At 34.3% G+C, this 13,088-nt stretch overlaps 1 protein-coding gene across 1 annotated transcript; it reads right to left on the reverse strand.

Annotated features, from left to right (window-relative positions):
* Positions 1–3,474: 3,474 nt before the first annotated feature.
* On the reverse strand, positions 3,475–6,656 carry LOC131606797 (protein STRICTOSIDINE SYNTHASE-LIKE 3-like). Its single transcript, XM_058878922.1, has 4 exons — positions 6,205–6,656; positions 4,674–4,958; positions 4,258–4,425; positions 3,475–3,947 (listed from the first exon to the last, which is right to left on the reverse strand). The coding sequence occupies exons 1-4, from the start codon at positions 6,531–6,533 to the stop codon at positions 3,548–3,550; spliced, it is 1,182 nt and encodes a 393-aa protein (XP_058734905.1). The 5' UTR covers positions 6,534–6,656; the 3' UTR covers positions 3,475–3,547.
* Between the last annotated feature and the right edge of the window lie 6,432 nt (positions 6,657–13,088).

Raw genomic sequence — 13,088 nt, forward strand, 5'->3', positions numbered from 1 at the left:
GTGTCAGAAAAGAAACCGGACAGTGCCGTGTCATCAGCAATGGAGTGAAAAGGAAACACATTTTCTTGGAACATTACATCCCTAGTGACAAGGACTTTTCTAGTGTCTAAGTTCAGAATCTTGTAGCCTTTGACACCATGTGGATAACCAAGAAACACACAAGGTGATGCACGTGGAGTGAATTTTGACCTATATGCAGGAATGGTAGATGCATAACACAAACATCCAAAAACTCTCAGAGATTCATAGTTTGGCAACTTACTATGCAGCAGTTCAAAAGGAGATTTGTTGTCCAATCCTGGGGAGGGAACTCTATTGATTAGGTATGCACTGGTATTGACACATTCACCCCAGAATCGTATTGGCACCTTGGAATGAAACAACACAGCTCTGGCAACATTTAGTAAATGCTGATGTTTCCTCTCAACAACTGAATTTTGCTGAGGTCGATGAGGACACGACAGTTGATGTATGGCGCCTTCAGCTTGCAAAAATTCAGTAAGTTGTAGTTCCTTTGCATTATCACTGCGGACTCCTTTTATGTTAGTATTAAACTGAGTTTTTATAAACTTAAAAAACAGTTTAATCAACATAGGTGCTTCAGATTTATGTTTCATCAAATGAATCCAAGTGTATCGTGTATGATCATCAACAATAGTTAAGAAGTAATAATAGCCATCATACGTAGGTTTAGCAAAGGGACCCCACACATCACAATGAATCAAATCGAAAGGTGATTGACTACGATTATTATGTGAAATAAAAGGTAAACGATGAAACTTAGCAAGGGGGCATATTTTGCAGAATTCATTATTCTCTTTATTGGAAGGAAATACATTTGGAACTTGATGATGAATAGACTGTAAAACCTGATCAGACAAATGTCCTAATCTAGCATGCCAAGTAGAAAAAGAAACATTAGCAACAGTACAAGTAGGTATATCCTCAAGAGTAGCTGAGGTATGAGTAGGTGCACATTTGAGGAAGTAAAGACCATGAGTGTAATCACCCGAACCAGTCACCTTCCCCTGCTGACTGTCCTGAATCATAAACCCAGACTTAGAAAAAACAACAGACAAATGAGGGTTTTGTAGCAACTGTCCAACAGACAATAGATTTATGCGAAAATGAGGAATATATAGCACATTTCGTAAAATCAGATGAGAACTAAGAGTAACTGTGCCTATGGCAGCCACTGGAATTTTAGCATTGTTTGGTAAAGTCACAAACTTGTGTGATAGAGATTTATATGAATCAAACATTTCTAAAGAGTGGACAATGTGTGATGTTGCCCCTGAGTCCACTATCCAAGTATTGCTAATAGGATATGAATTTTGATAAGATGAAGTAAAAACCATACCAGCTGAATCACCTGATGGAGCATCTGAGCTGGAGTGTCTTGCCATCTGACCTTGAATGTAAGCAATGAGTTGCTGGTACTGCTTTGTGTTCAAGGGTGTGTCTTCCTCCCTGATGTCCGTGTGAACAACATTAGAATGTGAAGAATTTGAACCTTTTCCCTTTTTGAATCCAGGTGGATAGCCATGAAGTTTGAAGCACTTGTCCTTGATGTGACCAAGAACACCACAGTGTGAACATAAGGGACGATCCTTCTTACCAGCTTTAAGCTTCGCACCATTAGAATCAGTAACCGCACAAGCAAAGTTTTCATTGTTTTCATTGGTAATTGCATTTACAACACGTTGTTTCTCTTCCTGAATTACCAATGAGAAAACTCGACTAACCGATGGTAAGGGATCCATGAGTAGAATTTGACTTCGAATAGGATTGAAGCTTTCATTCAATCCAAGCAAGAATGTGAGAACGTACTCACGGTTTATGTGTTCAATCAGAGGATTTACACCACCACAAACACATTGGTGAATAGGGCGAAATTCGGCGAGTTCCTCCCAAAGACCTTTGATCTTGGAGTAGTAAGCACCAACGGAGAGAGTACCCTGAGTACACGTGATGAAATCTTTGCGCAGTTGGAACAAACGAGGACCGTTGTTCTGCAAGAATCGTTCTTGGAGATCATTCCAAATCGCCGCCGCAGTGGAGGCGTAGATAACGCTGGCTGTGAGATCTTTTGATACTGAGTTCAAAAGCCACGAAGCAACGACATTGTCGTTACGTTGCCAGAGTTGGAACTGAGGATCACCGTCAGGAGGTTGCTGAATCGAGCCATCAACGAAACCAATCTTGTTCTTTGCACGAAGAGCAATGATCATTGCACGACGCCATGACGGATAGTTCTCCTCCGTCAACAGATGCGAAACCAAAACAAGACCGGGATGATCGGAATGATGAATGAAAAAGGGATTCTGCTGTTGATCATCCATGACGATGCCAAGGAAGGGAGATGACGAGCTTGACACCAAGAATCGGAAGCGGAAGTAAAATCAAAGCTTGCAATAGCAAGATTTGCAGAGAAAATCTACTGATACCATATCAAATGTGTCAAACTTCCATGAATAAGAACTGAAAACAGAGAGAGAAAAATAACAGAAAGTATAGAGAAGATGAAGATTTTGTTATTCAATCGATAATTCTGTTACAAATTGTATTCAGTTAGTTCCCCAATGAACTAACTCTTATCACTATATAGCCAATAGAAAAACAGAAGGAAGGATATTCTATCCTCTAAGGTATTGTCCACTAGTTCCTATCCTACACCTCTAAGATTGATGAGATGTTTTGGGATTTGGGGTTCCCTGATATACCTCACCGGATAGGACAAGAATGATTCATGAGTTCACTAGGCTTTTTTTTCTTACTTTATTTTTAGTTTTTATGTAATTTTTTTTTTTTTTGCATTTTAATTTGAAATGTAATTTTTTAGTGTCTCTGTATAATGGATTAGTAGACTATCTGTTTAAAATTTTCAATATATTTGGTTACGTTCCTTACCTTTGAAACAAAATTTGATATCAAAATTCAAAGGTGTGAGCATGGAAACTAAAAGTTTTGTCACGAAAGTCAAAAATATTGATTACTGAATAGGTAAATGGAGAAAATTTCTAACATTTTGAAAACTCAAATTTCTAACACCTCAACCAATGATACTTTGTAGGGAAACACTTCCATTCTTATGTTAGGTGAGAAACATATTTGTGTTTATTCTCTAGTACTTAAAATTACTCTTTAAGGTTAGATGATTGGAATTTGGAACCTTTACACACACAAGGCAAATTGATTTGGTACTCTAATCTTTTTAAAGCCACCTTGGATTATGTTATTCTTTGTTAATCACTTTTTAGCCTTATTGGTTCGGTGACACAGTCATATGTTAACCCATTGACTAAGAAAATTAATGTCTACACACAGCTTGGTACACAAAATTGACAGTGTTGAAGCAAAAACAAACTTTGTAAATGATACTCCTCTTTGGTTCTATTTATAAGAAAAACTTTATTTTTTAGGTCCAATGTATCTAATCCATATATTATCTAGATATATTAGTTACTCAATATATCTAAAAAATAAATTTTTTTCTTATAAATAGGACCGGGAGTATATCATCTGAAGATTGAAGGTATAAAAGACGTTACAATTTATAAACCGCAATAAAAGGCATAAGAACACTTCCAATCCAAAGTTGACCATCTTTCTCCTCAACTTCACTCACAGCTCTAACAACTTTTCCCTCACTGTCCTCCAATACCTGCACCAATTTACCTTCTGGACTATACTTCACAATCACACCATGTAGTTTTCCTCCGATTTGAAATAGGTACTGAAACTTTGTTGGTATAGGAAGCTTGAGTATAACTTTCCTTATCCTTGGATACAAAGCAGTGAAGTATGCATACATAGATCTTCTACAGTGAATTGCCACCCAAAAATCACCATCTTCATTCACCCTCACATTGTCAGGAGCTCCAGGTAGGACCGCGAAGATCTCTGAAGTTCCAGCCTTTTCTCCTTTTAGCCAATATTTACGTAACCTGCGCAGCAAGAAACCGTTGGTTTAAAAAAGTAACACATTCACATGATTTCTAACATAAAAAAAGTTTCTACATAAATAGAAGCCAAACAGGCAATAAGCTCCGTCGCTATCCCTTTTCAGATGACAAAACCAATACTCTAAAAAACTACCTCCCTTGATTTGAGAGATGCAACATTGTTATGGATAAGTCTTTGGACACTATGTAATAGATTCATTGCTTCTAGCATGGGAATATAATTACTATCACACTTACGTTTTTCTATCCAAAAAATAGAAGACAGCTAGTTAAAGAGGTAAGATTTACTGACCTGCCAATAGTCCCTTCACAAAAAACAAAGAAGGAACCATCTTTACTTAAGGAAATGCCGTTTGGGAATTGAACGTTTCTCACAAGAACAGTGGTTTCCTTTGTTGTAGGGTTGTATTTCAAAACTTTGCCACTATCATCTCCGGAAAATACCAGCTGCATGAAATTCCTGTTAAAATATTATGTCAGTAACAAGAGAGATGAAACAGTCCAATACATTTTCTCACAAATCCCCATCTTATGCTGTCATCACTCTATGAACTAATAGTAACACAAGATGCCAACGTTGTTCCGGCATCGACAAAGCAGGAACGTTAACTTTAATAGAATACTGTCCTTGTTTACAAAATGACAAGAATTTCAAAAGGTTGCATTGCATGCAATTTGGCGTATAAAAGTTTTACAAAAAAACCATACCTCCTCTGATAAATTTCACTGCTTTCTGTAAAATAAACATTTCCTTCAATATCCACATCAACATCATTAGTAAATCTTAGAGGCACCCCTTCAGCTTCAGTGGTAAGAGACGTTGCTAAGCCGCCCTCGGGCCCAACCTTCATGAGTCCTAGATATGCATCTGCAATATACAATTCACCTGTTTTCTTGTGAAATCTGAGACCTAAAGGCCTTCCACAGATATGTTCAGTCTTCACATAACTAAATGGTGTTGCAGCTTCTGTAGGAAGAGGATTACATAATGACCTGTTTTTGAAATAGAGAAACAAGAAAATTCATTACCATTTAACCATAGGTTATTGCAAAAGACTTTTGCTACAGCTTAAAAGTAGGCTAAAAATGCCTTTGGTTCTTTATCTTTTAAAAGATTCGTTTTTGTCATTTATCTTCGCAACTTGCACAAAATCATCTATTTACTCATCTCCATTAAATGTGTTCTTATTGTTAGTTGAGCTAGTTGTGAACTAACAGGGTCGTTTTTAAGGGTGTGCAACATGGACTATAGCACAGGGCCTCAAATTATTTCATATTTATATTGTGACAAAATAAGGTCTCATAATAGATTTGTTAAGGTTGAACCGTAACTAACCTACACAAGACTTCCAAAAACTTAAGACGGTTCCAGAAATAACCTATATGACATGGTTGTCAAAATCGGGATTTCGATAAAGATCGTTAGGGTATAGAAAAAGCGTAGATCCCAACAAATAGACAAAATTATAGAAATAAATAACTAGGAAAAATTACTTTAACATAAAATTCTCATTAATTTAATCATCAACCGCAAATATTTTATCAAAAAAACATAATAGAAGGATTTGATTTGAATTTATAGAAAAGATAGATGAAGGGAAGAAATTCATTCATTGTATGATTAATCGATACAGAATTCTCAGAGTTCCAGTGCCTTTTGTTTGCGGGAGAATCCTTATTTTACAATTCTCAAAAGCTCATTTAAAACATTGCAAGTCCCAAAACCCTAAAATATGTGTGCACAACAGTCAGGGTTAATTATGGGTCAGTTTATGGCCGATTCTAATTGTTTAATGACCTGATTGAAACTGGTCTAAAGATCCCACGATTTAAAGATCTTTCTCTAGGAGTTCAACGCTCCAGTCAAATCCAAGATCTTTGTGTCACTTTGCCGGAGCGTAAGATCATAAGATTTTGGGAGTTAGAGCGAAATCCCAACAACCATGCTACATAGCCTGTGACATGTTAAAATATCTATCAAAGATGACTTACCTGATTATCGTCTTTCCCTAAATATCTAATTCAATTAGGATTAAAGGTGAATACGTGAAATGTCGCATGTTTGAACTCGTGCTCTCTCTTAATAGCTACTATATCTTATGTAATATGTCAAAATATGATTTATATACTCAAACTCTTATAGAAGATACTAATTTTACATTCAAAGCACGCTATTTATAATCTAAAGAATGAACAAAAAGTAACATTCTTTTGAGAAAGGAATTGTGATGTAACGTACCTATTGGGCGAAGTGTAAGCAAAATCAACCCAATTATCCTCATTCCAGAACAAGATTCTACCATCAGCGAGACCGGTGTAAGGTCCACGACCAAGATTATCAAAAACAATGCTCTCAGGTCCTTGTATCTGGTTCAAAAACCTAATAGTAGAGTTTTGCAGCAAATTGTGTTGGTCTATATCATTAGGAAGTTGAGACCATGCTGGCATGTGAACCTTTTTGGCCTCAAAGTTAGGGAAATTTGCAATGGGACTGTGGTTGAATGGATCCAAACCGCAGTATAGAGCAAATAAGAGAAAGATAACGGTGAAGATTTGTGTAATTGTCATGTTATTGGAATGAGAGAAAAGTGAAGTAGTGGGTGAATGTAGTTATTATGGATGAAATATGAATGGACGTGTTTGTTGGTGTAGTGAATAGTGTAACTTTGAAAGTGGGTTGGTAGTACCAAACCGCATTTAGATTTGAAAAAAAAAAATATCTGGCCGACGTAGTTTATGGTGCAACCCACGGAGGATTTAACGCCATTCCAGATGAATGCTGTTATTATCTTGACGTCGTTATTAAATTTTTTTTGAAATTTTTTATTGAGTTTATCAAATTTGTTTGAAATTCCTTAGTTTTATCACTGATTTTTAATAAATATTAGAATAAATTTCATGCCGGGCTTCTAAAATTACACTATTGAAATTTTGAAAATTTATCAAAAATTTTGTTAGCGTGCAATTTTATTTAGGAATAGTTTGCTTTTCGCATTCAAATTTATAAAAGAATAAGACCCTAAAAACTCAGAGCTTGTGTCAATAGGTCCTAATTTTATCCTAGAATAATTTTGTTTTTTTTGCATTTTGGTTCCCATAGAAATGAGATCTTAGTATTTCGGCCAAGAATTAAATTCAATATTCTCTAAACATTTTATCCTTCTCAACTTTAAAAAATTATAACAAAAAGAGAGTTGGAGGAGTTTCAAGTGAAAACAAGGAAATGAGAGAAAATAGGACTTAAAGGAAATCATCACCATCAAGCTCAATCACCACCATCCTTTTAGTTTTAACTTCAATCCTCTTTTTTTATCTCTGGAATTTGATTAAGGTGAGTCCTAGTTAGGACTTGGGGTTTAGAAAATTCTTACGATTTTATGTGAAATGGGAGAAATTGATGATGTCTTGAAGTTTATGTTGCTATGATCAAGGTCTCCATATAAATGTGTGTGTGACCAAATGATAGATATATGAATAGATGAAAATGGAAAGTTTCAAAATCATGAAGATTAAGAATAGGTTGTTGAATTATTTTGTTGTCAGTGTGATTTTCGCAAAATATATCTTTAGTATTTTAGTCATAACTTTTTCTTTAAATATCGTTTTTCATATTTAATTAACTTTCTGGAAACTAGACTCGATTACCTTCATTTTGATTATAAGTTTGATCACAATTGACAAAGAACTGAAACCTAAAAACCTGTTACAAGTTAGGTAAAAGTTGTTGTTTGTTTTTGTAACATGTGCGACCTTTTAGAATAAAATACACTTATTAAAAACTCGAATTGAGATGAGACCAATTGAATTTAAAGACTTATGTGTTACTGAAGCTCATTTAAAATTTTTTAATCTATTTGATGTTCTTAGATAAAAGTAAAAATATGTCATTTTGAAATTTAGGTTATATAATATTTTAACGGTTTTTTCTTTTTGAAATGTATTTCTCATTATTTATTTATTTATTTATTTATATTTAATTTGTTATAAAGTAAATAATGATATGTCATTTATTAATATTGTTGAGTTTTTTCAAATCATTATGTGCCACATCATCAAAAAAAAATTCCGCACCAGCTTATCAAATAAATATCACATCATCCAAGTTTAGTTTTTTTTACCATACCATCATATGAAAAAAAAAAACACATCATCATTTTTTACTAGAAATGACAATGGGGATAAAAAATTGATAAAACCATATAATAGATAGATTGTTTTGGTGAATAGACTAATATATAAGGATAAAAAATATACTTTAGCCTTTAACATTTAATTTTAAGTATTTTTAATTAATATTAAAACAGAATAAATCTAAATTTTAACAATGATTCAAATAATGTAAATTTGCAAAATACATGATATAATTGGAAAATTTAAAAAATAGTGATTAGAATTCATTTTTTATAGAGTTTTATTTTTATAATTGTAATAAATTTATCTCTTTAACTTATTATAAATAAATATACATAAATTTAACATTTGAGTGATTAAATTTAAAATGTATAAATATTATTTTGTTTTAAAAATTGAAGGAAAAAAGAGTAACTAAGAAAACAAAAAATATTATTTTATTATTATTCTAATTTCAAATCACATTATTTTCTGAACAATATTGTCAGCTGGAGAAATAACTTCTCTCTCTAATGGTAAAAACTTGTTTCGGAATGCCATGCTGGAAAAATGGCTTAAAAAACCTCTCTTTTGGAAGTGGCCTTAGATTATAAGAAGTTTAATTCAATTCTTCTTCCATCTAATATGTCTAATTGGTACATATCCTCTCACTCCTAAAATATTACCAAAACAGGAATTTTTTTTTTTGAATAACAAGTTTTTAAAAAAAAAATTCAGAAATAATCAACTTTTCAAAAAAATTCCCCAAATGTCACTTTTTTGCTATCTGCACCACGTTGTCGCCAGGGGGGGTGGCGACAACACTTGGCCCATAACGTGTTCGCCAGGCCCATTGGCGCCTACATGCTTTGAATAACAAGTTTTTAAAAAAAAATTCAGAAATAATCAACTTTTCAAAAAAATTCCCCAAATGTCACTTTTTTGCTATCTGCACCACGTTGTCGCCAGGGGGGGTGGCGACAACACTTGGCCCATAACGTGTTCGCCAGGCCCATTGGCGCCTACATGCAATATTTAGGTGTTGTCGCCACCCCCCCTGGCGACAACACCCCCCATATTTTTTTTTTTCATTTTTTTTTGTTATTTTTTTTCTTTAACATCTTTTCTCTTAAAATTTTTTATATTATATTTTTCAAATATTCTTTCAACATTATTTTTTAATTTAATTTTTGGTTCAAAAACCTAATAGTAGAGTTTTGTAGCAAATTGTGTTGGTCTATATCATTAGGAAGTTCAGACCATGCTGGCATGGGAACCTTTTTGGCCTCAAAGTTAGGGAAATTTGCAATGGGACTGTGGTTGAATGGATCCAAACCGCAGTATAGAGCAAATAAGAGAAAGATAACGGTGAATATTTGTGTAATAGTCATGTTATTGGAATGAGAGAAAAATGAATGGTTGAGGAGTGAAGTAGTGGGTGAATGTAGTTATTATGGATGAAATTTGAATGGACGTGTTTGTTGGTGTAGTGAATAGTGTAACTTTGAAAGTGGGTTGGTAGTACCAAACCGCATTTAGATTTGAAAAAAAAAAAATATCTGGCCGACGTAGTTTATGGTGCAACCCACGGAGGATTTAACGCCATTCCAGATGAATGCTGTTATTATCTTTATGTCGTTATTAAATTTTTTTGAAATTTTTTATTGAGTTTATCAAATTTGTTTGAAATTCCTTAAAAATAATCAATCATCTACAATATAAGAAAGTTAGATGCTCTGGAAAAGACCTAACTGTCCATTTGCTTTGTTAGAGAGTCACGTGGCAACCTCCTTTGCATTTCTTTGCTTCTTGCTTTTGCTATTCGTCTCTCATTTCTTTTCCTATCTATCTCTCCCTCTTTCTCTCATTTTTCTTATCTCTTTCTCTCTCTCACGTCTCTGTTTTTCTTCCCCCTCTTTCTCTTCTTCTTCATTCACTCTCTTCTCCCTCTTTCTCTTCTTCCTCGAAACGAAAGGCTACAGTGGTGCGAACAGGGGAGAAGATGACGAAAGGCTAATCTGGCGACGATGTCGGATTCGTAACGAACATGTGGTGGTCGGCCACTGTTTATGCAATTTGAAGGTAATGTTTTATACCTTCACTCCAAGTTGCTTCTGATATATTATGCTCTTCCTCTTCATCCTTTTTTTCCAGATCCAACACTTTCGTGGCTTAGGTTTTCTATATCCAACACTTTCGTAGCTTAGGGTTTCCAGATCCAACTCTTTCATGACTTAGGGTTTCTGGATCCAACGCTTTCTGTTTCTTCTGTATAAGATGCAATAAGTGGTGGTGGTGGTGGTGGTTGCGTGCCTTCTCATGTCGACATTTTTTTTAGGTTTGATATTTCTAGCATTTGTTACTCTGAAACGGGATATTTATTTTTGGTGTTGTTCTCACATTCTCTTACTCTTACACAACCTATTATTGTTACAAGGTGAAAGGACATTGTTGTTATTTTCTTATTCCAATGATTATCGAGCAATACATGTGTCTCTGGTGAAGGTTTACTTAAAGGTTTGTATACAAACTGCTTAATCATGTACAATTATTTCATCTTTCACTTAACCATATGTTTGAAGTGACATAATTTAAACTATATTTGCAGATCTGTGATATTTGATTTATGTGGATGCGATTTTTGGTTTCAAGTGTGTTTCGATGGTGAAGAATAAACATATGAGTGGAGACAATGGGTTACCAGTGTGGTGGTGGTGGTGGAAACGGGCTTGCGACGACGAGTGTGGTGGTGGTGGTTGAAATTGGTTAGCAGCGATGCGTTTGTATGTGGTGTATTGATTGGCTTAGCAATGGATGGAATGCAGGTAATCACTCTAGAAAAGTTAGACCCTATATGTTGTCTCATTCAGCAGTTTACTTTATACTATATTAAATCATAATAAAGTTTTTATAGGGTGTTGTCTCTATTGTGGTGTGAAATGAAATTACTTTCAAATGCAATCCAAGATAGGGCATGAAGGTCTTAATATTATGTAAATTGATTGCTTTGATTTACTGACTATTTTGTTTTTGTTGAACAGGTTTTTCACAATGTCATTGAAGCTTTACGAATCTCATATATGAAGATGAATCCTTGTTGTGTACCTTTTGCAACCACAAATGTGGGTTCTGCCATGCTTGCAATATATCTGGTTTTTTTAATAGATAAAATTAAGCACATATTAAAGAGTACAAATTAAAAACATATTAAAGTGTAATATTTATGTTAGTTGAAAAACTATTGGTTAAACAATTTTATCTTTTATTTACTTCATTTTTATTGGAAAAACTACTAAGTGACATATGTCAAGCATTTTCTTTTAGCTTGATAATTATGTTACAGTGTTAACTGTTTTTTCTGTGTGAATGGTTCCAACTGGTTTGGTAACTATTAGTTTTATTTTGTGTAAGTGTGAAGGTGCGTATGTGGAATTATATAAAGTTGTTAGCTTAGGTTTTTTTTGTGCTCGAACTCTGATGGGCTTGCTAGCAGCAAGCTTTTTGTTTTGGTTTATATGACGCAGGTTTGGCTTATGAAGCTGGTGCATCTGATATCGCGGTTTATGATTCGGTCGCACCTGAGCCGGTTGTGACCGTGGTTCTTGATTCATGTGCACCTGAGCCGGCTGTTATAGCTGTTCCAAACTCCGCTGCACCTAATGAACAGCCTGTCGCAACAATCCTAGGTACTAATGAATTTAATATACCATTTTGGCAAAATCTCTTGGGAGGATGAATCAGAAAGTGCTTCTGAACTTACCAAATATTGCTGGAGCCGGAGGAGTCTTAAGTTCGGCAACAGATTTGGTGCTTATAGTAATAAATAAATTTCCTGATCTTACTGTCATTCCGAGCAGACACGGATTTAGTCCTCTCAAACTTCTTGCTCCTAGGCCCTCAGCATTCCAAAGTGGATGCATGATGATATTGTGAAAGAGGATTCTGTAGCATTGTAAGTGTGCAATATTTCAATATTGAGTATATTGTTGTCCATTATTCATTGTTTTAATACATTAATGCATTACAAGGTATACCTGTGGGAATTCTAAATGTGAAAGAAGATGTCGAATATTATGCCATAAAAAAAGAGTCAAGCTCACACAGAAAATTTCCAAAGAACCATGACGTACATGTTATCTCTTTCTTCAAAAATGTAAAGAGTATGTTGATCCACTTATACACCTTACAAAGCGACTGTTGATCCACTTATACATTTTACAGTAGTATATAAAACACATAACCCAAAAATCAAACGGGTATTGAATTGCAGGATCTAAAAATATGGGAGAGAAACACAAACTGTTTCAAAATTATCAACATCGCAATATAACAATGCAATCTAAACACAAACATCTACCGATTTTGTTGTTTATGAATTACTGCACATAGTGTATTAAGTATGCTTGCTTTAGGCTGGTATAGTAGCATCTCTAGATGACTTGGTGAAGGAGTTTGTGATAGCCGACGACGATGAGAAGAAGATTCTCTTTTCCCAACTTGAAGAGGAAGTTAATATGCTTAAGGGTTCTGCTGCAAGGTTTGAATGATATCATCAGAATTCCTTTTTTGTTCCGGTTTGATAAAGTATTATAATTTAAATTGTTTATTTTGTTTTGTTTTGTTTCAAACATGGCAAGCTCTACTTAAAACTTATGAATTTAAATATGGACAAGGGTAAAGATTACGTGAAAAACGAGATTCAACATCTCGAGGGTATGCTTCAGAAGGTAATTTATTAATGACAGTAAAGTTTTTTAAAACATGAAGGCTATAAGTATTTCAAAACTTTGAAGGGTTATTGTTTTGTACGGTAATTTGCATGACTTGTGTCTGAGTGCATTTGAAAATTTTCTTATGATGCAGTCAATAAGTGCACCAAAGGCGGATGAATTTACAATCAAGAAGAATATCTTATCTATCTTTATTTGATCTTATGGTGATAGAATAGTCATTGCTTTTATCATGAGTGTATAGGTGTTATCACCCAAGTTTTGATTATGATGTGGCCTCTAA

This window comes from Vicia villosa, linkage group LG5, assembly GCF_029867415.1.
Source record: "Vicia villosa cultivar HV-30 ecotype Madison, WI linkage group LG5, Vvil1.0, whole genome shotgun sequence".
In the NCBI taxonomy this organism is placed as follows: Eukaryota; Viridiplantae; Streptophyta; class Magnoliopsida; order Fabales; family Fabaceae; genus Vicia; species Vicia villosa.

Coding starts and splice junctions, on each gene's coding strand:
- LOC131606797 (XM_058878922.1), bottom strand. CDS start 6,533: ATGACAATTACACAAATCTTCACCGTTATCTTTCTCTTATTTGCTCTA. Junction 4,959..6,204: donor GCTTACACTTCGCCCAATAG/GTACGTTACATC, acceptor TTTCAAAAACAG/GTCATTATGTAATCCTCTTC. Junction 4,426..4,673: donor AGTGAAATTTATCAGAGGAG/GTATGGTTTTTT, acceptor ATATTTTAACAG/GAATTTCATGCAGCTGGTAT.